We start from the raw sequence: 27,543 nt of genomic DNA on the forward strand, positions 1-27,543 counted from the left end.
AGATGTATCTACAACTTGACACCTGTCTATTTAAGATCCCACAGTTGACAGTGCATGTCAGAGCAAAAACCAAGCCATGAGGTCGAAGGAATTGTCCGTAGAGCTCCGAGACAGGATTGCGTCAAGGCACAGATCTGGGGAAGGGTACCGAAAAATGTCTGAAGCATTGAAGGTCCCCAAGAACACAGTGGCCTCCATCATTCTTAAATGGAAGAAGTTTGGAACCACCAAGACTCTTCCTAGAGCTGGCAACCCGGCCAAACTGAGCAATCGGGGGAGAAGGGCCTTGGTCAGGGAGGTGACCAAGAACCCGATGGTCACTCTGACAGAGCTCCAGAGTTCCTCTATGTTCCTCAGGCCTTTATGGCGGAAGCCACTGCTCAGTAAAAGGCACATGAGAGCCTGCTTGGAGGTTGCCAAAAGGCACCTAAAGACTCTCAGACCATGAGAAACAAGATTATCTGGTTTGATGAAACCAAGATTGAACTCTTTGGCCTGAATGCCAAACGTCACATCTGGAGGAAACCTGGCACCATCCCTACGGTGAAGCATGGTGGTGGCAGCATCCTGCTGTGGGGATGTTTTCAGCGGCAAGGACTGGGAGACTAGTCAGGATCGATGGAAAGATGAATGTAGCAAAGTACAGAGAGATCCTTGATGAAAACCTGCTCCAGAGCTCTCAGGACCTGGGGCGAAGGTTCACCTTCCAACAGGACAATGACCCTAAGCACACAGCCAAGACAACGCAGGAGTGTATTCAGGACTAGTCTCTGAATGTCCTTGGATGGCCCAGCCAGAGCCCAGACATGAAACCTATCGAACATCTCTGGAGAGACCTGAAAATAGCTGTGCAGTGACGCTTCCCATCCAACCTGACAGAGCTTGAGAGGATCTGCAGAGTAGAATGGGAGAAACTCCCCAAATACAGGTGTGACAAGCTTGTAGCGTCATACCCAAGAAGAATCGAGGCTGTAATCGCTGCCAAAGGTGCTTCAACAAAGTACTGAGTAAAGGGTCTGAATACTTATGTAAATATGATATTTCAATTAGCAAAAATGTCTATAAACATGTTTTTGTTTTGTCATTATGGGATATTGTGTGTAGATTGATTAGGGAAAAAAACAATTTAATCCATTTTAGAATAAGGCTGTAACGTAACAAAATGTGGAAAAGGTCAAGGGGTCTGAATACTTTCCGAATGCACTGCTTACACAGACAGGTTATAGTTGCATGATTTAGGTTATTCATTATTCATAATTAAATTATCATTAACGTTTGGTTCATGCATGTGACCAACCAATACCTCACGAGGCTTCCTCTCTCCAAGCTGAGACCTTGAAACTGAGACACCCCTTTTGGTTGTCAAAACAATGTTCTGGGCGTACTGCCGAATTGCTTATACTGATAGTGAGGATTCCTCCCTGGCATGATCAATCAGTCACTTGCATGAACCCAGTCGAATTGGTTATTAGAAAAGCACAAACAAATCTTCCTTCACATTCCCTGCTCTTATCACTTTGTGATAATTATAGTTACATTTTAAGGTAAGCATTAGATTATAGCTTCTATTAAAAGGAGGTTATTCTATTAAAGTAAGCGAAATCAACACATAAAACCAGACACTTCATCCTTTCAAACATTTCACTCTGGGTTGTACAATCTAAAATATACACAAGGGATCTGTAGACTCAGATTGTTTCCATAGCTCTTACCTGTAAAACCATTACAGTAGAATGTTTTAACTGAAGACCTTTGCTTCATACAGTTACACATATGCTTCATTACACAATTTAATTCATGGATTCTGACATAACATTTTCCTCCACAAAGCCATGGGCTCAGACAGGTTAATCGACGTGTACGGAGGAGGAATTTGAATGTAAATCTGACTTGATGCTTCTATGACAGGTGTGTCCAATTGACATTGACGCAGTATGCCAATATATGTCAGATGGTGAAAAAGGGATTGATAATTAATGTCAGTTGAGACAACCATATATAAATGTATGCATTTATTCATTGTATTTTTATGTCAGGTGTCATGTAGTTTATATATATTGCATGTATGTGTGATGTTTTTCTTTCAAATAAGGAAGTCTCTACAGTGATCCTAGGTAAAAGAAAGTAGAGCAGGGTTGGGCCAGGGGAACCCTCAGTCATATTGACAAAGATATTAAAACTTTATTGCCTAGGCACCTCATCTGCTTCCCCTGTCACACGCACACACGCACACACGCACACACGAACACACACACACACACACACACACACACACACACACACACACACACACACACACACACACACACACACACACACACACACACACACACACACACACACACACACACACACACACACCTGGTAGCCTAGTAGGTTGGAGCAGCAACAGTTGTGTCAGAAGATCAGGCACAAAAATAGGTGGTATTTAATTTACAGTGCAGGTGATGAGAGAACTGAAACCTGATAAATTATTTATTTATTTATTATTATTATTATTATTTTATTTTTTTGCCTAAACAGTTGGCCAATAACAATATTACCTTGACTTGAGGACAAAGCCAAATGCACCTCCAACACAGGGGCAAACACCCATAAACTCACGCATCTGAGTAGGCCTACAACTGGCAGAGCTCTGTAACAACATACTACATCACCAGTAGCTCTTCCTGAATGAGGAGTACGGCCAGGAAAAAGGACCTGCCCTATGAACCTCTAAGCTTGGCAATTTGACTGGTTAACTCATTCTAAGTATATGGTCACAGCACCTAGCCACTGGCACCCACACCTGTTGATGAAATGTTTGTTATCTTCACCATGCTGAGTGCACTGTAGGTTGTGGTACTAGCATGTCAATATCATACATGGATGAATATTCCATTTACTTTTCATGGTCTATTAATTGAAGGTTTTCATATTTAATTTCTACTTTATGTCTATCTCTTTTAATTATTTCACCTTGTTATCTAGTACTCTGTGTGCGGTGTTGGAATGTGCTGGTAGTGTAATTTGATTGGCCAGGTCTGGATACCAGCCAGCCGTATGTGTGAGGCTGTAATCAGGGGTGACGAATCACTGCAGGGTTGAGGAGAGGTGGATGTTATCCAGGATTGATTAAGTTGGCTGGAGAGAAGTTGGGGAATAATTCTCTCTCTCATCCCTCTCTCCCTCTATCCCCCCTTTATCTCTCTTCTCTATTCTATCCCCCCTGTTTCCATCCCTCTTCCTCCTCTCTCCCACCTCTCTCCCCCATCCTTTCCTCTTCTCTCCCCCATCCTTTCCTCTTCTCTCCCCCATCCTTTCCTCTTCTCTCCCCCATCACTCTCCTTCCTGTTTTTCTCCTCCTCTCCCTCTATCCATCCAGCTCTGCTTTCCACACAGACGCGAATAGTAATGTTGTTTAGTAGCAATTAAAACTGCTGTTGTGATCCTGGGTCAGGAGTGAAGGATGAACTTTGACAGAATGAGGCGATTGTTTTTCTTTTCTTTGATCTATCCTTTATTTCACGCTCTCCGTAGCCGATGTGAGTAAGACTTTTAAGCAGGTCAACATTCACAAGGCCGCAGGGCCAGACGGATTACCAGGACGTGTACTCCGAGCATGTGCTGACCAACTGGCAAGTGTCTTCACTGACATTTTCAACATGTCCCTGACTGAGTCTGTAATACCAACATGTTTCAAGCAGACCACCATAGTCCCCGTTCCCAAGAACTCTAAGATAACCTGCCTAAATGACTACCGACCCGTAGCACTGACGTCTGTAGCCATGAAGTGCTTTGAAAGACTGGTCATGGCTCACATCAACAGCATAATCCCAGAAACCCTAGACCCACTCCAATTTGCATACCGCCCCAACAGATCCACAGATGATGCAATCTCTATCGCACTCCACACTGCCCTTTCCCACCTGGACAAGAGGAACACCTACGTGAGAATGCTATTCATTGACTACAGCTCAGCATTCAACACCATAGTGCCCTCTAAGCTCATCACTAAGCTAAGGATCCTGGGACTAAACACCTCCCTCTGCAACTGGATCCTGGACTTCCTGACGGGCTGCCCCCAGGTGGTAAGGGTAGGTAACAACACATCTGCCACACTGATCCTCAACACGGGGGCCCCTCAGGGGTGCGTGCTCAGTCCCCCTCCTGTACTCTCTGTTCACCCATGACTGCATGGCCAGGCACGACTCCAACACCATCATTAAGTTTGCCGACGACACAACAGTGGTAGGCCTGATCACCGACAACGATGAGACAGCCTATAGGGAGGAGGTCAGAGATCTGGCCGTGTGGTGCCAGGACAACAACCTCTCCCTCAACGTGACCAAGACAAAGGAGATGATTGTGGACTACAGGAAAAAAAGAGGACTGAGCACGCCCCCATTCTCATCGACGGGGCTGTAGTGGAACAGGTTGAGAGCTTCAAGTTCCTTGGTGTCCACATCACCAACGAACTATCATGGTCCAAACACACCAAGACAGTCGTGAAGAGGGCACGACAAAGCCTATTCCCCCTCAGGAGACTAAAAAGATTTGGCATGGGTCCTCAGATCCTCAAAAATTCTACAGCTGCACCATCGAGAGCATCCTGACTGGTTGCATCACCGCCTGGTATGGCAACTGCTTGGCCTCTGACCGCAAGGCACTACAGAGGGTAGTGCGTACGGCCCAGTACATCACTGGGGCAAAGCTTCCTGCCATCCAGGACCTCTATACCAGGCGGTGTCAGAGGAAGGCCCTCAAAATTGTCAAAGACTCCAGCCACCCTAGTCATAGACTGTTCTCTCTGCTACCGTACGGCAAGCGGTACCGGAGTGCCAAGTCTAGGTCCAAAAGACTTCTCAACAGCTTCTACCCCCAAGCCATAAGACTCCTGAACAGCTAATCATGGCTACCCGGACTATTTGCACTGCCCCCCACCCCATCCTTTTTACGCTGCTGCTACTCTGTTAATTATTTATGCATAGTCACTTTAACTCTACCCACATGTACATATTACCTCAACTACCTCAACTAGCCGGTGCCCCCGCACATTGACTTTGCAACGGTACCCCCCCTGTATATATAGCCTCCCTACTGTCACTTTATTTTACTTCTGCTCTTTTTTCTCAACACTTTTTTTTTGTTGTTGTTTTATTCTTACTTTTTTTGTTTAAAATAAATGCACTGTTGGTTAAGGGCTGTAAGTAAGCATTTCACTGTAATGTCTGCACCTGTTGTATTCGGCGCATGTGACCAATAAAATTTGATTTGATTTGATATTTGTATATGCTGAGGGGATTTGAGCCATTTACATAGAGCTTATAGCTAGCTACATCTCTCTGAATCACCTCAGCAACATTAATTAATGAAGGAACACACACAGGATGTACGCACGATGGCACACACGCACGCACGCACGCACACACACACACACACACACACACACACACACACACACACACACACACACACACACACACACACACACACACACACACACACACACACACTCCACAGGGCCTGACTAAGCTTAGTGGCAGATTGGGGTGCTACGGTGCAGATTGGCGTGCTGGGATGGGAACTTGATGAGTGTCGGGCTGTGCTTGTCATTAGGCAGGAGGACAACTAGTGATGTCATTATTCTCCTTGGATACAATCTGTTACTGTAGCTCCTCATCTTCACCTATAACACAGTCTAAAAGGGGAGGTGACAAGATGGTGGAAATATGCATCACTTAAACATGTCCTCTGTTTCAGTTAGCTGTTTGAGATGATTTCCTGATTAATAACCACCATCGACCCTGACCAGCCACTGTGTCGTTGCAGCAGAATACAGCCGATCAACTCGCTCTCTCTCTCTCTCTGTGTGTGTGTGTGTGCTTGTGTGTGTGTGTAACTGTGTATCTCCCCTAACCCTTTATCCTGACGCATGTCCGCCCTTTTACAGTAGGTATTTCTGTGTTTGTGTGTGTGTCTGGGTTAATTAGCTACAGAGCAGCCCCATCTATCAGCCTAATGCTCCGTCCCTGCCCCAGACAGCTCCATTAGCACCACACACACACACACACACACACACACACACACACACACACACACACACACACACACACACACACACACACATACACACACACACACACACACACACACACCACACCACACAGAGCAGCCCCATCAGGGTAGAGGTGTGCTGAACCTCCAGATACCTAGAGAGAAGAAACGTGTCCATCTTCCCCCAGAGGGACCTGGGTCAGGGTGAATATTATAATAGAGATCAGTAGAATGAGCAGGTAACTGGGACTAGAATCCCATCAACAGTTGAAGTATAACCTACAGGTCCTGACTAGAATCCCCTCAACAGTTGAAGTATAACCTACAGGTCCTGACTAGAATCCCCTCATGATCAGTTGAAGTATAACCTACAGGTCCTGACTAGAATCCCCTCATGATCAGTTGAAGTATAACCTACAGGTCCTGACTAGAATCCCCTCAACAGTTGAAGTATAACCTACAGACCCTGTAGTAAATTCAGACCCTTTACTCAGTACTTTGTTGAAGCACCTTTGGCAGCGATTACAGCCTCGAGTCTTCTTGGGTATGACGCTACAAGGTTGACACGCCTATATTTGGGGATTTTCTCCCATTCTTCTCTGCAGATCTTCTCAAGCTCTGTCAGGTTGGATGGGGAGCGTCGCTGCACAGCTATTTTCAGGTCTCTCCAGAGATGTTCGATCGGGTTCAAGTCCGGGCTGTGGCTGGGGCACTCAAAGACATTCAGAGACTTGTCCCGAAGCCACTCCTGCGTTGTCTTGGCTGTGTGCTTAGGGTCATTGTTGTCCTGTTGGAAGGTGAACCTTCGCCCCAGTCTGAGGTCCTGATCGCTCCTGGAGCAGGTTTTCATCAAGGATCTCTCTGTACTTTGCTCCGTTCATCTTTCCCTCGATCCTGACTAGTCTCCCAGTCCCTGCCGCTGAAAAACATCCCCATCAGACTAGAGAATCTTGTTTCTCATGGTCTGAGAGTCCTTTAGGTGCCTTTTGGCAAACTCGAGCGGACTGTCATGTGCCTTTTACTGAGGAGTGGCTTCCATCTGGCCACTCTACCATAAAGGCCTGATTGGTGGAGTGCTTCAGAGATGGTTGTCCTTCTGGAAGGTTCTCCCATCTCCACAGAGGAACTCTGGAGCTCTGTCAGAGTGACCATCGGGTTCTTGGTCACCTCCCTGACCAAGGCCCTTCTCCCCCGATTGCTCAGTTTGGCTGGGCGGCCAGCTCTAGGAAGAGTCTTGGTGGTTCCAAACTTCTTAAATAAGGTGTTTCTAAAAACTCTAAAAACTATTGTGTGTAGATTGATGAGGATTTTTTGAAAATGTAATCAATTTTAGAATAAGGCTGTAACATAACAAAATGTGGAAAAAGTCAAGGGGTCTGAATAGTTTACAAATGCAATGTACATACAATGCTAACCTGTGGACTGTGAGATTACATGTATGTGCTTGTGTTTGTCAGTATACATGTATGTGTGTATACGTGTGTATGTGTATAATAGTATTAACATGCTGACTGGTGCTTTCCCAGCAGAGTGTGTGATGTGTGATTGTGGTGACTTTATTTTCCCTGGCGTCGGTGTGAACCACACTCTTCAGCCTTTCCTCTCTCCGACCAGCAGGATGATTATTTGATCAGCTCTGATTGAAACTGCATATTCATTAGAGGAAATGGAATTAGAGGTGGATTCACAGCCTAATCCACTTCCCCAGCGAAATCGTAACGAATCCTTAATTTCCTCTCTCCTACCCTCCCTTTGCTTTGAAAACGGCTGCTTTATCAACCCTCGGCTCATAAATGATTCATACTGTACGGTAGAGAGTCACAAGCTTGTCACCACAGTAGGACTGATATTATGGAGTCGACGTGCGGTTATTTATCCTTGTTTCTCTGCATTAGTCCAGAAAGTGTAGATTTTAATGAAAAGTCGTGACTCGTTTGACGAGTGACTCGTGAGCAAAGCCACGGATCATGAGAATGGGTTACATTCATTTACATTTTTACATTTACATTTTAGTAATTTACAGTTAGTGAGTGCATACATTTTTCATACTGGCCCCCATTGGGAATCGAACCAACAACCCTGGCGTTGCAAACGCCATGCTCTACCAACTGAGCTACACGGGGCAATAAAACCTTGCCTGGAAATGCAAGACACAGATGACTATAAGCACAATTAGCAGTCATACATTCTGTAGCACTCGATTGCTCCACATTGAACGGCCCACTTCTTTCAGACAAATTATGCAGTAGTGCTGCTGTAGTAATAACAAAATAATACAAAAATAACAGCAAATATGATCACAGGAGGGGAAAAAATCTAACACGTTTCACATCAGAGTTCTGGTGCTGATGTGGAACATGTTCTTTCCAAACTCTAAAAGCTAGGACTACGAATACTACATTTATCAAATACTCCAAGTGCAAGATATGTCCACAGTCCACTATCTTACCTAGATAGAAACAACTATGTTCTCAGAAATGAAAACTACTTCAGGCCAAACTGAGCTGCTTTGAACTTGTGGTCAAGTTCCTGGAGAATGTCAAGTTTGTGGCAGGGGAGTACTTCAAGTGTTTAAGTAACTATTGTTCACATTCACACTCAACCCAATCACTCTCTCACACACACACACACGCACAAATACAATATTCGCATAGTGGTCCTAAGGTTACTAATAGTATAGCCTGTACGACCTACAAGGACCAGCCTAGAAACACATTTGGGCCATGGCTGCCCTAAAGACACAGGTAGTAACATCTGGACCAGGGATAAAGCACACCAACCACTGGTCCACCAGAAAAATAAGAGCCAAGCTATCAATAGGAAAATAAAAGGAAACCAAAAAGGAAACCGGAGGCATCAACTTTCACTGCATGATAAGCAGAAACATATTAAGCGTAAGGAGTCACTAGACTTTTAAAAACACAGTTCATAGATTTAGTACAAAGGTACTAAAATGTATTGTAAGTTTAACATCTGAGTAATACATGACTTAAAAGTCACCCCTTCAAAATAAAAGATTACCCCAAAATATTCAGGTAAAGTCATGAGGAAAGCCAGCCAAAGCCTCGAGGGGGAAATAGACACACACGCACACACTCTATCTTGGAAATGCATATATCCAAGCTGCAATACAAAAAAATATCCATGAAGTATATACGCATATTCTCTGAAAAAAACAAATAATGTATGAAAACATCCCTGCTATCATGTCTCTAAATGCAAAACTTCTACCAATAACTTGCTTCAGTGTAACAAGAGAAGTCATTTTTCCTCTTTTTTGGGGGTATTTTTTATCAGTCCTTTCAAAACAGGTAAACATTTCAGTCCTCAGGTGTGAATGGTATGGATGACTGTCTTCTTTTCGTCGTTAAAATCGTTTCCTTTTTTTTCTCTCATATACTTGAAAAAGTTGTAAGCATGCAAGCCTCATAGAGTGGGCAGAGGCGCTGACGGGGCAGGCAAGTGGCGGTGCTGAAGTCTTAGGCCAGGGCCGGGAAGGCCTCTGGGTCGTCAACGTTGGGAACGGACAATCCACCCTGCTTTTCGGGTCGCCCACGCCCAGGGCAGCCCAGGTCTCCAAAGTTGATCTCCAGCTGGGCCGTGATGTCGTTGGCGGGCTTGCGGAAGTGGTGGTCTGGGCCGATTTCATCAGGGTTTCCCTTGAGCAGGGGGGTCATGTCTGCTTCAATCTCTGGAGTATCAATCACAGCTGGTCTGTCTTTAGGCTTTTCATCGCTGACATCTTCGCTCTTGGACTTGTGCAGCACGTAGCCCTTGTTCCACTTGCTGTCGGTGCCCTCATTGGGCTTGCGGATGTTGAACTCCACCTTGGCATGCTCCTTGTCCTGCATGGCCTTCCATTCGTCCAGGGTCATCTCCTTGGGGCCCTCCTCCTTAGGTTCCTCTACTTCGTTCTCCTTATTCTCAGAGTCTGCAGGAGGGTGTTCCTCTCCCTCAGGGGTTTCCTCAGGGCCAGTAGTCTGTTCAGCATCACCACTCATTTCGTCCTTGGGGTTCCCCCGGTTGTGAGTGCCACTCCCGCCGCGCTTCTCCTCAGATTTCTGAGGTTTGTCGCCACCACTGTGTCTGTCGAAGTCCCGTTTGCAGCGGGAGTCGAAGCCATCGCCCCGGCCCACGCACCGTCCCCCACGCCCACCACGGGTGCCACCACGACCCTCTGGGGGGCCGGTCTCCTAGAGGCTTGTCTGCAGAGAACTCTCCTCTCTCTCCGCCATCGGGTTTGTCATCGAGGGGTTTGTCAAAGCGGTGCTTGCGCGTGGGTCTCTTGTTGTTCGGCCTCCTGTCGCTGGTGGGCCGCCCTTCCCCCTGTCCGCCCTGGGTGCCAGGCTGGCCCTGCTGGTCCGGCCTCCGGCCCACCCGCCTGATAACTTCTTTCTTCAGAGGTACTGGAGCCTGAGTTTCATCTTTCTTGTCAAGGAGTGGATTCTTCCTGTCCTTCTGTGACTCTTTCTTGGGCTGCTTGGCAGCTTGGGCTGCAGACTTGGTGATACCAGCTGCGGCCGACTCTTTCTTCTTGTTCTCCGCCGCCTTTAACACCTCGAACGGATTCATCGTCCAATAGCTGGTCAAACCGATTCGTTACAACGCAGCCGAAGCCTTCTTGCAATTGTCCGGGCATGATGGCGCCCCTTCAGCGGGATTGACCTCAGATTCTATGAGACTGGGTGCGAACAATTCCCTAAATACTGCCATTCATAAAGGTAGCTTTGCCTTTAACTGTATGCTGTGCACAGTAGACAGCACAGTAGACACCACAGTGGACAGCACAATAGACAGCACAGTAGACATGACAGTAGACAGCACAGTAGACAGCACAGTAGACAGCACAGTGGACAGGACATTAGACAGCACAGTAGACAGGACAGTAGACAGCACAGTAGACAGCACAGTAGACAGGACAGTAAACAGGACAGTAGACATGACAGTAGACAGCACAGTAGACAGCAAAGTGGACAGCACAATAGACAGCACATTAGACAGGACAGTAGACAGGACAGTAGACAGCACAGTAGACAGTACAGTAGACAGGACAGTAAACAGGACAGTAGACAGCACAGTGGACAGGACAGTAGACAGCACAGTAGACAGGACAGTAGACAGCACAGTAGACAGCACAGTAGACAGCACAGTGGACAGGACATTAGACAGCACAGTAAACAGGACAGTAGACAGGACAGTAGACAGCACAGTAGACAGCAAAGTGGACAGCACAATAGACAGCACAGTAGACAGGACAGTAGACAGCACAGTAGACAGCACAGTAGACAGCACATTAGAAAGGACAGTAGACAGCACATTAGAAAGGACAGTAGACAGCACAGTAGACAGCACTGTAGACAGGACAGTATACAACACAGTATACAACACAGTAGACAGCACAGTAGACAGCACAGTAGACAGGACAGTAGACAGCAAAGTGGACAGGACAGTAGACAGCACAGTAGACAGGACAGTAGACAGCACAGTAGACAGGACAGTAAACAGGACAGTAGACAGGACAGTAGATAGCACAGTAGACAGAACAGTGGACAGCACAATAGACAGCACAGTAGACAGGACAGTAGACAGCACAGTAGACAGTACAGCAGACAGGACAGTAAACAGGACAGTAGACAGCACAGTGGACAGGACAGTAGACAGCACAGTATACAACACAGTAGACAGTACAGTAGACAGGACAGTAAACAGGACAGTAGACAGCACAGTGGACAGGACAGTAGACAGCACAGTATACAACACAGTAGACAGCACAGTAGACAACACAGTAGACAGGACAGTAGACAGCACAGTGGACAGGACAGTAGACAGCACAGTAGACAGCACAGTAGACAGGACAGTAAACAGGACAGTAGACAGGACAGTAGATAGCACAGTAGACAGAACAGTGGACAGCACAATAGACAGCACAGTAGACAGGACAGTAGACAGTACAGTAGACAGGACAGTAAACAGGACAGTAGACAGCACAGTGGACAGGACAGTAGACAGCACAGTAGACAGCACAGTGGACAGGACATTAGACAGCACAGTAGACAGGACAGTAGACAGCACAGTAGACAGGACAGTAAACAAGACAGTAGACAGGACAGTAGACAGCAAAGTGGACAGCACAATAGACAGCACAGTAGACAGGACAGTAGACAGCACAGTAGACAGCACATTAGAAAGGACAGTAGACAGCACATTAGAAAGGACAGTAGACAGCACAGTAGACAGCACTGTAGACAGGACAGTATACAACACAGTATACAACAAAGTAGACAGCACAGTAGACAGCACAGTAGACAGGACAGTAGACAGCACAGTGGACAGGACAGTAGACAGCACAGTAGACAGTACAGTAGACAGGACAGTAAACAGAACAGTAGACAGCACAGTGGACAGGACAGTAGACAGCACAGTAGACAGGACAGTAGACAGCACAGTAGACAGCACAGTAGACAGGACAGTAGACAGCACAGTAGACAGGACAGTAGACAGCACAGTAGACAGCACAGTAGAAAGGACAGTAGACAGCACAGTAGACAGCACAGTAGACAGGACAGTAGACAGGACATTAGACAGCACAGTGGACAGAACAGTAGACAGCACAGTAGACAGGACAGTAGACAGCACAGTAGACAGGACAGTAGACAGCACAGTAGAAAGGACAGTAGACAGCACAGTAGACAGCACAGTAGACAGGACAGTAGACAGCACAGTGGACAGCACAATAGACAGCACAGTAGACAGGACAGTATACATTACAGTAGACAACACAGTAGACAGGACAGTAGACAGCACAGTAGACAGTACAGTAGACAGGACAGTAAACAGGACAGTAGACAGCACAGTGGACAGGACAGTAGACAGCACAGTAGACAGGACAGTAGACAGCACAGTAGACAGCACAGTAGACAGGACAGTAGACAGCACAGTAGACAGGACAGTAGACAGCACAGTAGACAGCACAGTAGAAAGGACAGTAGACAGCACAGTAGACAGCACAGTAGACAGGACAGTAGACAGGACATTAGACAGCACAGTGGACAGAACAGTAGACAGCACAGTAGACAGGACAGTAGACAGCACAGTAGACAGCACAGTAGAAAGGACAGTAGACAGCACAGTAGACAGGACAGTAGACAGCACAGTGGACAGCACAATAGACAGCACAGTAGACAGGACAGTATACATTACAGTAGATAACACAGTAGACAGGACAGTAGACAGCACAGTAGACAGCACAGTAGACAGCACAGTGGACAGCACAGTAGACAGGACAGTAAACAGGACAGTAGACAGCACAGTGGACAGCACAATAGACAGCACAGTAGACAAGACAGTAGACAGCACAGTGGACAGCACAGTAGACAGGACAGTAGACAGGACAGAAGACAGCACAGTAGACAGCACAGTAGACAGCACAGTAGAAATGACAGTAGACAGCACAGTAGACAGCACAGTAGACAACACAGTATACAACACAATATACAACACAGTAGACAGCACAGTAGACAGGACAGTAGACAGGACAGTAGACAGCACAGTGGACAGGACAGTAGACAGCACAGTAGACAGCACAGTAGACAGGACAGTAGACAGCACAGTAGACAGCACAGTAGACAGCACAGTAGAAAGGACAGTAGACAGCACAGTAGACAGCACAGTAGACAGGACAGTAGACAGGACAGTGGACAGCACAGTAGACAGGACAGTAGACAGGACAGTGGACAGCACAGTGGACAGGACAGTAGACAGCACAGTAGACAGCACAGTAGACAGGGACAGTAGACAGCACAGTAGACAGCACAGTAGACAGGACAGTAGACAGTACAGTAGACAGTACAGTATACAACACAGTAGACGGTATAGTATTTATTTCATGTGTATGTTATACTGTTTATTTATCAACTCATTACCTCTACATGTTACTCATCCCACTCAGTCTTTCATTTTCTCATTCTCGCCATCGTTCTCTTTAACAGAGATCAAAAGAGGCATGCTTTCCGAGGTCACTAGGTCGCTTTCTCATCGCCATGCCGATATGGACGACCGTGATTTCAAATTCATGAGCTCACATATTTCTTCCTTTAACGTGGATATTCTTCTGTTTGCTGTGGGAAAATAAGATATTCTGTTTTATCCATTGTTTTCCTCCCTAACCCCTTTTTTTATTTTTATTGTATTTTGATATGTTTCTTCTTTATTTGTTTACCTTCAACCAACATACATTATTAATATCTACTTGGCTAAACTTTATGACCGTTTGTATTGCTTTGTGTTTGTAATATTCTTTCGTTTTGGAAAATATAAACTCTTAAAAAGTCACTTTTATATCTTCCAAGAGAGCTGACAACATAGAAAATGTAGCTAGTATAATAGCCTTTCATGGCTGGAAGATTGGTGAAAGTGAGTGAAAGTGAGTGCCTCCTCGCCTGGGAATCAAAGAAGTTTCCAATTACTGGTTGTTAGATGTGCTGTTTTTGAACTGACAAGCGTTGATAGCACTGAGACACAGAGACAATGAGCAATGGGTGGTTACAAACTTCTTCCATTTAAGAATGATGGAGGCCACTGTGTTCCCCCTTCATTGCTGCCCCTTCATTGCTGCAGAAATGTTTTGGTACCCTTCCCCAGATCTGTGCCTGGACACAATCCTGTCTCGGAGCTCTACGGACAATTCCTTCGACCTCATGGCTTGGTTTTTGCTCTGACATGCACTGTCAACTGTGGGACCTTATATAGACAGATGTGTGCCTTTCCAAATCATGTCCAATCAATTGAATTTACCATAGGTGGACTCCAATCAAGTTGTAGAAACATCTCAAGGATGATCAATGGAAACAGGATGCACCTGAGCCCAATTTCGAGTTTCACAGCAAATGGTCTGAATACTTATGTAAATAAGGTGTAAAAACCTGTTTTTGTTTTGTCATTATGGGGTATTGTGTGTAGATTAATGAGGAAAATCTATTTTAGAATAAGGCTGTAATGTAACAAAATTTGGAAAAAGTCAGGGGCTCTGAATACTTTCCGAATGCACTGTATGTGGTGTATGAGTGTGTGGGAGTGGGAGCATACAAGTGTGAGTGTGTGTACACAGTGGTCTAAGGCACTGCATCGCAGTGCTAGCTGTGCCACTAGAGATCCTGGTTCGAATGCAGGCTCTGTCGTAGCCGGCCGCGACCGGGAGACCCATGGGGCGGCGCACAATTGGCCCAGCGTCGTCCAGGGTAGGGGAGGGAATGGCCGGCAGGGATGTAGCTCAGTTGGTAGAGCATGGCGTTTGCAATGCCAGGGTTGTGGGTTCGATTCCCATGGGGGGCCAGTATGAAAAATAAAAAATAATGTATTCACTAACTGTAAGTCGCTCTGGATAAGAGCGTCTGCTAAATGACTAAAATGTAAATGTACAGTGGGGAAAAAAAGTATTTAGTCAGCCACCAATTGTGCAAGTTCTCCCACTTAAAAAGATGAGAGAGGCCTGTAATTTGCATCATAGGTACACGTCAACTATGACAGACAAATTGAGGGAAAAAAAATCCAGAAAATCACATTGTAGGATTTTTAATGAATTTATTTGCAAATTATGGTGGAAAATAAGTATTTGGTCACCTACAAACAAGCAAGATTTCTGGCTCTCACAGACCTGTAACTGTCGTAGAAATATTTGACTAATAATTAATCAACTCAAAAATATCTCTCAAGACACCAGAGCTTGTGAATCCAAGAATTAGACTTTATTGCATAACAAAGCCGAGCTTGCTCCATGGAACAACTGTCTCTCTCTGGCTTAGAGATCTCTTATATACACACAAATGAACAAACATGCGTACATTCCTAACTTATTTTAGTTCTGCACCACCCTTCTTTTTCAACGTCCAGCTGTCACACAATGTCCACTCCAAAAGGTCATGAATGCTTTTTTCTATATGAAGCCTCTCATTCTATCATTCTATTGGCTGCGTGGCTTAGGCACCTTCTTAAAAAAGAACTAATGTAATGCATACCATGTGTCCATAACAAGCCCATGGGCCACAGTTTGAGAGCCCCTGCGACAGAGCACATACATTCATTTAAACAGTCATGTTTATTACTAATATTATTATTTTACCTTTGACCTCTCCCTACATTTGCCTTAATGATACATAAAATAATACCATATAATCCCCCCTATGGGACATTCCAACAATGTCCCAACAATACAAAGATTAATTGTAAAAATGAATATAAGCATGTGCATTTCCTTATTTCTAACCTTGCCATATGTGGTTACTTTTCATATGCATATATTTAAACCAATATATCTTCCTCATTACTTGACCCATCCTGATGAGGACCCATAGCCCAGTCAGGTATTGATTACAAGTCTAGAAGGTTTTCCTCTAAACTAACCTCCACATTTTCCTGTTGGGCTTTGTAACCATGGCAAGCCCATCCACCCCCAGGAACAACTCCATACAAACATTCAGGATTCCCAAATTCCCAAAATGTCCCATATTTATTTACCTACTGTCATGGCGCTCCCTGAACTGGGTGTATTTCTTTATAAACAATGCTCCCCACTTTTGTTTAGTTATAGCCTTTCCCATATATGTGTTAGTATCCTATCACATCAACATATGCAACTTTGTCTTAACAATAATATCTAGGACATGTTTAAGAATGGTGTCAATATCTTTAGATTACATAACCTTTTTCACCCATATCACAAGTATTATAACAATCAAAATAATCAATATCCATATCTAATCAAGTAATTGCCATGTCAACATCACTAAGCATTAATATTAATAAGTTATTCAGATCAATCAGTCCACTTATAATTTATAATCATAATCAAATTAATTACCCAAAACAACTTTAGAATGACAATTCTTAATTAGTCACCTTTGTTCCATCATTCAAAGTTAAAACTCTCACCTTGGCACATATTGACACTGGCCGAATGTATATTTATATTAAAATAATTCTAGCATTAACTTCCTCATAACGAGAATTACAACAGATCAGTACCTCAATGCATTGTCCAAATTACTATAAATTTAGTAGTGTATAATACCTCCTTAATCAACATACTACCTCAACTAACACTCCCTTCCTCTACCGGCACTCAATCTTCTGGCGTCTTCATTATGTTCTTCAGATAGCTTCATAGTTCATCTTGGATTACCCATAGCAATGTCCCAATTCCAATGTCACACCTGAACCGCCACACCTCCACCATCATTCTGTTTTGTCCATGTGCAAACCAGTATACCCAAACTAGGAAGAACGTTGCATTTGCATAGACCTCTTTCCTCACATTCTTGAAAGAAAAGGCACAAAAGAGAAGGCAATTGATTGCTTTGATTTGATGCTGGATTCAGGTCTCCTGGCAGAGGTGATGTCAGACAGGAACGTCTTCAACGCCTTTGTTGTTCCTCTTCAGCCGAGTAGAGGATTTTTGGTTTTATTGAGGTTTACACCGTTCTGGGCCAAATGATCTCTGCAATGCATTACGACACCATCCGTAGTAACCTCAGGAAAGGACAGATCATAACAGTTCAGTTGAGTTAATTTCCAATCCAAAACATCCCTATTAACATTGTCTACATGACAAATCATTATGTTTCACATTCTCCCTTGAATTCTCCCAAATTATATAACCCAATTGTTTTATTGTAACATTCCTATATTTTTGCTCATACTCTATTTGACATTACTCTGGTGTTTCCCTTTCCTTGTTCCTATTCTAACAATTGCTTACACTTCTCTCCTCATCCTGGTTGATCATAAAATTGTTTATATTTAGGATTTCCTAAATATTACAAACATTCTGCTGGCCAATATGGTCTTTCCGAGTTCCTTATATGACAAAAGTTGTAGTTGAATCATAACACAGTCCTAGTAACTGTGAAGATTTTGAACTACTGTTAATTATTTAAACGGAGATGTGGTGCATATTAGACTATTTTCTTTATTTAATTGTAATATAATATATTGTACTCATCTATATCAATCATTGTTTAACGGCTCCTTCAATTCCCTTTCTTCTGTATTTGGTATAGCTCTAACATATACAGGGTTTAATGCACTTTCCCAAGGAATAACTACTCCAATAACACTTCCCCCCTGGAAATCTAACACCAAATACTACATCAAATTGTTTATCTAAGTCTTGGACTGTTCTCCTTATGTCTATGATTCACCTGTCTCTTTCTTTCATTATCTTAAGGTCACACTACCCCATGTGACTTCCCCATACTCTTTGTGCTGGTTTCTCACACACCAATAATATTTTAACCCTTGTATTTTAATAGTGATCCCTTCTATGTCTTTTCCTTCTGCTCTTTATTATTATATGTACTCCATTCCCCTTATTCTCAGGTAACTAGTCAAGTGTAGAGAAATCAATGATAAGGATATCTGGTGCGTCTTGGAGGTCTGGAATCTCTCGGCGGTCTGGAAGGTCCTTAAAGTATCTTAATCATCAGTTCCCTCACTCTGGTACAATGGTTAAGATGATACCCGATACTCCCCTCTATCCGTACCATCGTTGGTATAACCTGGACAACGATGTGTATGGTCACTTCAGTTGTTAACCTTCCCCCGTCACTAGGGTCTCCGGATCAGCCAGAGTCCCTCTCAATCTATCGACATCGGTCTGTGAAAAGTGTCCTTCAATCAGCCTACCCATAGGGAAGCTCAGAGTTACTGCTGCAAAGACACAAGCACAGACACACACAAAAGACAACAATGCTACCCAATGGCTGAGGTTGGAACACTCCTATAGTGAGAAACATGAATCTAAGTATCTGTCTCCACCACTTTTACCATCATTAAGGTAGCCAACAACACCTGGTACAGGCTCCTCCACATAGGGTCTTTCCAGCTCTTTCTTCTGTAGTCTTTTGCCATCACATAGTCTCCAGGGCACAGAAAATACTCAGATTCTCCTACTCAGTTGGGCAGAGTTATCTTCACCCATGAAAATACAATTTTAAGAACATTGTTAGGTTAGGTGAGACACAGTATGCTACTCATGTCCTCTCATCCGTCAAGAAAAGCCTTGAGATTATGAAGCACACCCGCTTCCAGCTTGTTGTAGTCCACTTATCTCATAGACAGACCACCTCTACACCATGCCTCCTATCACAAAAACAAAAATGATTTAACCTAACCCATAACACATTATTACTACTGCTCATATCCTTAATACACCTTGCATATTTCCCCACAAAACCATAATAAAACATTAAAACCTCTGTAATCCCAACTTCCCCCCTTGGACACATGCATCACATCGTGATTCATGTGTACAAAAAACAAAACAAAACAATATTGCCTATCAAACCTAAAATAATAACTAACCTTAAAATGACAACCCTTGAACATATCTTTACTTAACTGTATTCCATAACACTATTCAAGGAATACCTCTCCTTCAGGACTAACCCTCTCACTACATCCTTGTCCTGTTTCGACTAATTTATATATAGGATTTTTTCCAAATTATAAACTTCTTCACAATTATCCTTATTTTATCTAACCCCCTAATTCAGCATGCCTCTAGAATTCATAGTGCGGGTGATCAGGTCGCACTATAAAGCCAGGACAGATTTCAGAGGTCATTGAAATCATTCAATGAATTGTTTCATCCAATAGTATACTACTCCTAACAACCATCGAGACCTTTCATAAATGTTGTAAGTCCTTAGTACAGCTCTTTTCAAAATAAATCACACATATTTACTTATCCCTCAGTAAATAAAACCCACATTACATGTGTATGCCCCTTTAAGATATTTCACTTCCATCCCATCAAAAAACCCCAAATAGAAATAAAAATCCTATACAACTAACATTTCATACTAAGTAGTTTGTGGTTATTCGAACACCATATAGTAAAACAATAAACAAACAAAAATGGCCAGGCCTTATTTATTTTGGTAGCTCCCTATGACAACCTACAAATAAAACTACTTAATTTTACTAACTAGTTCCATCCTAGCCTACAGACTTTTTTAACCTCCCAATAAAAAATCCCCATGTTCCTGGAAGAGAAAGTATACATGTCGTTAACATATAATCAACAATCCAAAGATAGTAATTACACACAAAACATCATACATATATCCCCAGTCCTATCTCATCAACAATCATTAACCCCAGCATCAATTTAAAATTGTTTGTACGTCGTGTCCTACCTTACCCCTAACATAATATTATAGGAGACTCCCATCAACCCTTAAAAGAAACTCCCACTTAGAAGACACTAGATAATAACACGTTTTATTATGTTAAATACACCTTCCACTATAAACCTATAACCCCATTTTAGTTTTTTTAAACGTCGCAAACTGTTGCATTGATGTTCTCTTTTTTTTTCTCTAAAATATAAACTTATTGTTTCATAATCCAAAACCCATAAAAAGATGTCTACTTAATCCATCAAGCCAACAGCAACAACTACCTCCCAAGGTTCAACGTACTATAAACAAATTATCGTTATCTGAAGTAATAAAACATCATCATAACTCACTGCTGTTTAAACAAACTATATAATGTCATAATAAAATGATCAATTATCAAATATCGTTCCTTATTCAACTATCAAGACATGTTCTTCATTAGTAAATCGTCTCCACAAAGCAATACTACCTAATAACATATTCTCATTCTCCTAAGTAGAAATAATTACTTCTATTAAACAATCCCATTCAACATCAAGCCAACCTGTCTCATCTCCCAATTAACTTATTTTTAAACCCTCTACAATATCTATCATACTCTACCGCTAATTTCCCTCATAATGGTACCTTAACAGATGACAAATTATTTTATATTTATAGTAAAAACCAATAAAACATCCAATTCACCAATATGCAATTTTAATTACTATGTTATCCTATCCGACATGGATTGGTAGGACAACATCTTTCCTATAATGTTATCAATGAAACCAGTAATTCACATCAATAACATCAATGTAAAAGATTTGCTTTCTGTCCCCTACTGGATTCGAACCAGGGACCCTCTGCACACATTGACAACATTCACCACCGAAGCACCGTTACCTGTCGCTCCACTAATGCCACACAAAGCATCTACTTCCAGTTCATAGAGCAAGTGACGTCACCCAACGAAAACCGCACTAGCTCTCACCGCTAACTAGCTAGCAATTTCCTGCCGATAATATTCAACCTTCTACGACTTCCTACAAAATACGCGATCCTTGTACACCTAACGTAACCCATAATGTCCCTTATAGCGCTCTCACAAGACCCAATGTTTAACACCCACAGACAAAAATGGAAATTCTTCAATTTTTCCTAGCAGACCTAATAAAACACACTTTCAAACAGCGTTCTGCATTTACCTCTATCATAGGGTTTAAAAACGAACTTAACAACATCATTCATGCTAAATTTCCATAGTAATGTCATGTTTGGTTCAGTTGATCTATTACCATAAAAGACATTCACTTCTCCATGCGTCGTAAACTATATCATATTTCTCCTGTAATCAACTAAAATCATAGCCACGCAATTAAACCATCACCCCGCCATTACAGAATGAATGAGATCTATTAATCTATCCTTTCTAAGTAAGCTACAAGTAACACCAAACACTTGCTGTAGTTTACCATCATATATTGAAATCATCCATTTATCACAATCCAATTTATTTATAGACATATTCCACCATTGTCACTCGTTTAATCCAGCAAAACCTTATTCAATGACTAAAAATTACTACCACGTACTCTCCTCTCCGTTAACATTTTAGTAATTTAGCAGATGCTCTTATTCCAAGCGACGCACAATTAGTGGGCTCATACATTATTATACTTATACTAGCCCCCCTTGGGAATCGAACACCCAACCCTGGCGTTGCACGCACCGTGCTCTACTAACTGAGCTACAGAGGACCACCGATGAGCGTATAGTGCCTTTTTCTGATAATGTTATAATTGTAGCCTATTGCATTACTTTAGTTTAAAATATAAGTTTGTTTATTCAACAAATCTAGAACCCAATATAAATTGGTGCTATTCACTCAGCATAATAGCCAAAGCTCCTTGCATCCCCTAGTTCACATAACGAAAATACATTATCTTTCTACAATTCACAGACGTCATATGACCACACCGGTACACGTGACCTGTTCCTCCAACAGGTTTTATTCTACCCCTCCTGGTAACGTGAATTTTCTACACTCAGTTGGTCAATGAATATCCACGCACCATTTATTCTTCTCTTTCCTAATGTGAGATTGGGCACGCCCTTTCTCCATCAGACAGAAGCTTCAAACAATCTCAAATATATTTCCTTTCCTTACAGAAAGGCTATTTACTTGCAGGATTTCTTATTATTCTCACTCACACAGATGAGCAGCCACTTGTGCCCAAATGAATCAGACAGTTGAATGACTCACAGCCGCCAAAGCAAACCACTCACTCACACAAGATGAGCAGACCTACTCTATTTAACACTTTATCAAAATGTTGAAGCCCTTGTAGCTATTTAACCCGTTCACCTACTCAGGATGACCGGTGTTACTCCAATTTATGGTGTCACCTACGCCGGATGAACTAACTTTTTTACCTGATCGACCCTACCTAATTTTGGCATCACCACAACACAGGATGATGCCCTACCTGCCCGTTCAGACCTCTGGAGTGCTAATTTTAGCTCTCCAAAGCGGTATCCACAGGATTTCTATTTATTTAGCCCAGGTGTTACACTTCCTCTACACACCTGGACTTCTACTACGCTTTCCTAAGCGACCTGTAAATTCTGCCCTACTTTCTCTGTTACACTTCCTCAACACAGAAAAAGGAGCGGTATTACACAGGATTTCTGCCTACCTAAGCAGTCCTCAAGACGATTCACTTCCACGACATGTCTAGAGCGGTATCTGTAGGTCCCAAATGTAGCTAGCCACCTGCCCGTTCAGACCTCTGGAGTGCTAATTTTAGCTCTCCAAAGCGGTATCCACAGGATTTAACATGTTATTGTCTGATCGCTCAACCAGCTGGACAGCTGCCCGTGTCGAAATGACCCAGACAGAGCGATCAGCAAGATGAATCAAATGAATCAAATCAATTGAACAGACGGTTCAGACAAACAACAGCGACATGTATTCTTAAATTCAAAAGCTCCTAGTCTTTAATTTTCTGGTTCTTAAATTTGGAGAGACCTATTTGGTATTTCTTTAGATGTTGCCGAGCCCCGGATCGGACCACACAAACGTTCTACTATATAAGTAAGAACTTGGCTTACCTTTTAAAAGCGGCCGCTTTTGTTTGTATGGTCCGTCCAATCCGTTTCACAACTGCAGATGTATACCGTCTCTGATCCCTATTTTTCAACTCCTGGCAAGCTCGCCAATTATGTCGTAGAAATATTTGACTAATAATTAATCAACTCAAAAATATATCTCAAGACACCAGAGCTTGTGAATCCAAGAATTAGACTTTATTGCATAACAAAGCCGAGCTTGCTCCATGGAACACCTGTCTCTCTCTGGCTTAGAGATCTCTTATATACACACAAATGAACAAACATGCGTACATTCCTAACTTATTTTAGTTCTGCACCACCCTTCTTTTTCAACGTCCAGCTGTCACACAATGTCCACTCCAAAAGGTCATGAATGCTTTTTTATATATGAAGCCTCTCATTCTATCATTCTATTGGCTGCGTGGCTTAGGCCCCTTCTTAAAAAAGAACTAATGTAATGCATACCATGTGTCCATAACAAGCCCATGGGCCACAGTTTGAGAGCCCCTGCGACAGAGCACATACATTCATTTAAACAGTCATGTTTATTACTAATATTATTATTTTACCTTTGACCTCTCCCTACATTTGCCTTAATGATACATAAAATAATACCATATAATTTCTTCTTTAAGAGGCTCCTCTGTCCTCCACTCGTTACCTGTATTAATGGCACCTGTTTGAACTTGTTATCAGTATAAAAGACACCTGTCCACAACCTCAAACAGTCACACTCCAAACTCCACTATGGCCAAGACCAAAGAGCTGTCAAAGGACACCAGAAACAAAATTGTAGACCTGCACCAGGCTGGGAAGACTAAATCTGCAATAGGTAAGCAGCTTGGTTTGAAGAAATCAACTGTGGGAGCAATTATTAGGAAATGGAAGACATACAAGACCACTGATAATCTCCCTCGATCTGGGGCTCCACGCAAGATCTCACCCCGTGGGGTCAAAATGATCACAAGAACGGTGAACAAAAATCCCAGAACCACACGGGGGGACCTAGTGAATGACCTGCAGAGAGCTGGGACCAAAGTAACAAAGCCTACCATCAGTAACACATTACGCCGCCAGGGACTCAAATCCTGCAATGCCAGACGTGTCCCCCTGCTTAAGCCAGTACATGTCCAGGCCCGTCTGAAGTTTGCTAGAGTGCATTTGGATGATCCAGAAGAGGATTGGGAGAATGTCATATGGTCAGGTGAAACCAAAATAGAACTTTTTGGTAAAAACTAAACTTGTCGTGTTTGGAGGACAAAGAATGCTGAGTTGCATCCAAAGAACACCATACCTACTGTGAAGCATGGGGATGGAAACATCATGCGTTGGGACTGTTTTTCTGCAAAGGGACCAGGACGACTGATCCGTGTAAAGGAAAGAATGAATGGGGCCATGTATCGTGAGATTTTGAGTGAAAACCTCCTTCCATCAGCAAGGGCATTGAAGATGAAACGTGGCTGGGTCTTTCAGCATGACAATGATCCCAAACACACCGCCCGGGCAACGAAGGAGTGGCTTCGTAAGAAGCATTTCAAGGTCCTGGAGTGGCCTAGCCAGTCTCCAGATCTCAACCCCATAGAAAATCTTTGGAGGGAGTTGAAAGTCTGTGTTGCCCAGCGACAGCCCCAAAACATCACTGCTCTAGAGGAGATCTGCATGGAGGAATGGGCCAAAATACCAGCAACAGTGTGTGAAAACCTTGTGAAGACTTACATAAAACGTTTGACCTGTGTCATTGCCAACAAAGGGTATATAACAAAGTATTGAGAAACTTTTGTTATTGACCAAATACTTATTTTCCACCATAATTTGCAAATAAATTCATTAAAAATCCTACAATGTGATTTTCTGGATTTTTTTTCCTCATTTTGTCTGTCATAGTTGACGTGTACCTATGATGAAAATTACAGGCCTCACTCATCTTTTTAAGTGGGAGAACTTGCACAATTGGTGGCTGACTAAATACTTTTTTTCCCCACTGTATGTACACGTCTGTGTGTGTGTCAGTTTGTGAGAGAGAGTGTGTGTGTATAAGTCAGCCATAGGGCAGCCTCTCCCTCCCTAGAAATCAACCTGTCAGTCATCCATCTCTCACCCAGAGTCCATTACTTCGCCATCTGACTTGCAGCCCTCCCTGCCTCCCTGTCCTCCCTGCAAGTCTGTCTGCGTGCCCTTTATTCCTCCCCAAGCCTCTCTCTCTCTTTCTACCTCCCTATCCAAGCCTCTCTCTTTCAAACCTCCCTATCCAAGCCTCTCTCTTTCTACCTACATATCCAAGCCTCTCTCTTTCTACCTCCCTATCCAAGCCTCTCTCTCTCTACCTCCCTATCCAAGCCTCTCTCTCTCTACCTCCCTATCCAAGCCTCTCTCTTTCTACCTCTTTATCCAAGCCTCTCTCTTTCTACCTCCCTATCCTAGCCTCTCTCTCTCTACCTCCCTATCCAAGCCTCTCTCTTTCTACCTCCCTATCCAAGCCTCTCTCTCTCTACCTCCCTATCCAAGCCTCTCTCTCTCTACCTCCCTATCCAAGCCTCTCTCTTTCTACCTCCCTATCCAAGCCTCTCTCTCTCTACCTCCCTATCCAAGCCTCTTTCTCTCTCTACCTCTCTATCCAAGCCTCTCTCTACCTCTCTATCCAAGCCTCTCTCTGCCTGCCTCCCTATCCAAGCCTCTCTCTTTCTACCTCCCTATCCAAGCCTCTCTCTCTCTACCTCCCTATCCAAGCCTCTTCTCTCTCTACCTCTCTATCCAAGCCTCTCTCTGCCTGCCTCCCTATCCAAGCCTCTCTCTTTCTACCTCCCTATCCAAGCCTCTCTCTCTCTACCTCCCTATCCAAGCCTCTTTCTCTCTCTACCTCTCTATCCAAGCCTCTCTCTACCTCCCTAGCCAAGCCTCTCTCTGCCTGCCTCCCTATCCAGGCATCTCCCTGCCTACCTTCATACCCCAGCCTGTCTCCTGTCTGGGGCTCTACTGCCTCTCTGCCTGTCTGTCTCAGGCTCCTTGGCTGGGCTCGCTGCTTTTCTGGGGCTCTTTCAGCTGGGTTGTATGGTCACTGATAAACCACTTGGATGGAGTATGACCTCTGGCTAGTGTAATTTATCTAAATTTCTTCAGTGCCATGCTATCAGTAATTACCCTCTCATTCTGTCCCCCTATCCTCTGGAGAGTGACACCCTTTCTACTCTCATCTCTCTTAACGCATCCCTTCATCTCGCTCTCTCTCTCTCTCTCTCTCTCTCTCTCTCTCTCTCTCTCTTTCGGCTTACTCTGTCTTTCCTTAGAATCCCCTCAGATCAGCTATGCGTGTCCTTGGTTCCAGATCTAAGTTATAACACGTTAAACACCTTCTCCTCTCCTCCTCTGTCCTAACTCATCCCTTCCCTCTTTTCTCTCTCTCTCTCTCTCTCTCTCTCCTCAGATCCCTCAGATTAGCTATGCGTCCACAGCCCCGGAGCTCAGTGACAACACGAGGTATGACTTCTTCTCCCGCGTCGTCCCTCCGGACTCCTATCAGGCCCAGGCAATGATGGACATCGTCACGGCGATGGGATGGAACTATGTGTCCACGCTCGCGTCCGAGGGGAACTACGGCGAGAGCGGTGTCGAGGCCTTCGTACAGATCTCCCGGGAAACAGGTACATGGAATAGCGTAAACATGCTCAAACACACTCTAACACACAGTACTAAATGGAGGTGCTGAATCTTCATGAACAGAGTCTACAGTTCTTGAGTGTTTGGACATCTCTCTTCAGTGATGTGTCTCTGTGGAACTCTGAACAACAATAGCTGCCCTAGTAGATGCCAGTCTCAAATATCTCTCTTTAAAAACATCATTGATATTAACTGTCAGATAGTATCTGTCAGCTACAGATTGACAGTCAGTCAGCATAAAAAAACATATTTCATCAGATAAACTCTCTAGTGGTTTTAACTTGTCTCTGTGTGTTTGTTGAGATTGCTCGGCTTTGCCAGCGATCACTGATGTCTATTTTTGTCATCAAATGACACCTCATTCCCAATATACTGAAATGCATAATGTTTGTTTGGGGAATATGGCATCAATTCAGACATCATATTCAAACAGTCAATTCAGACACGTGAATTCCCTCCCAAACTCACAGATAGACATCAGTGAGCATTTGAGTTGGAGCCCCTGCTGTTCTTACTGCTGTAAGCAGCACTGCTGCTAGTTTCTACTGTTTGCCTTTACTGTGGGTTTCTATACTGTGGGTTT

General features: G+C 43.6%; 1 protein-coding gene and 1 pseudogene across 3 annotated transcripts in view; one reads left to right on the forward strand and one right to left on the reverse strand.

Moving 5' to 3' along the window:
- grm8a (glutamate receptor, metabotropic 8a) overlaps positions 1-27,543 on the forward strand; it is a 260,782-nt gene that overhangs the window by 65,991 nt on the left and 167,248 nt on the right. For all 3 annotated transcript variants that reach the window (XM_041857313.2, XM_041857312.2, XM_041857314.2), the window contains exon 3: positions 26,728-26,944. In XM_041857313.2, coding sequence (XP_041713247.1) covers positions 26,728-26,944 — 217 coding nt within the window. The remainder of the gene's footprint in view (positions 1-26,727; positions 26,945-27,543) is intronic.
- LOC121546219 lies at positions 9,516-10,675 on the reverse strand (annotated as a pseudogene).

Source organism: Coregonus clupeaformis, chromosome 30 (assembly GCF_020615455.1).
Source record: "Coregonus clupeaformis isolate EN_2021a chromosome 30, ASM2061545v1, whole genome shotgun sequence".
NCBI classification, from domain to species: Eukaryota; Metazoa; Chordata; class Actinopteri; order Salmoniformes; family Salmonidae; genus Coregonus; species Coregonus clupeaformis.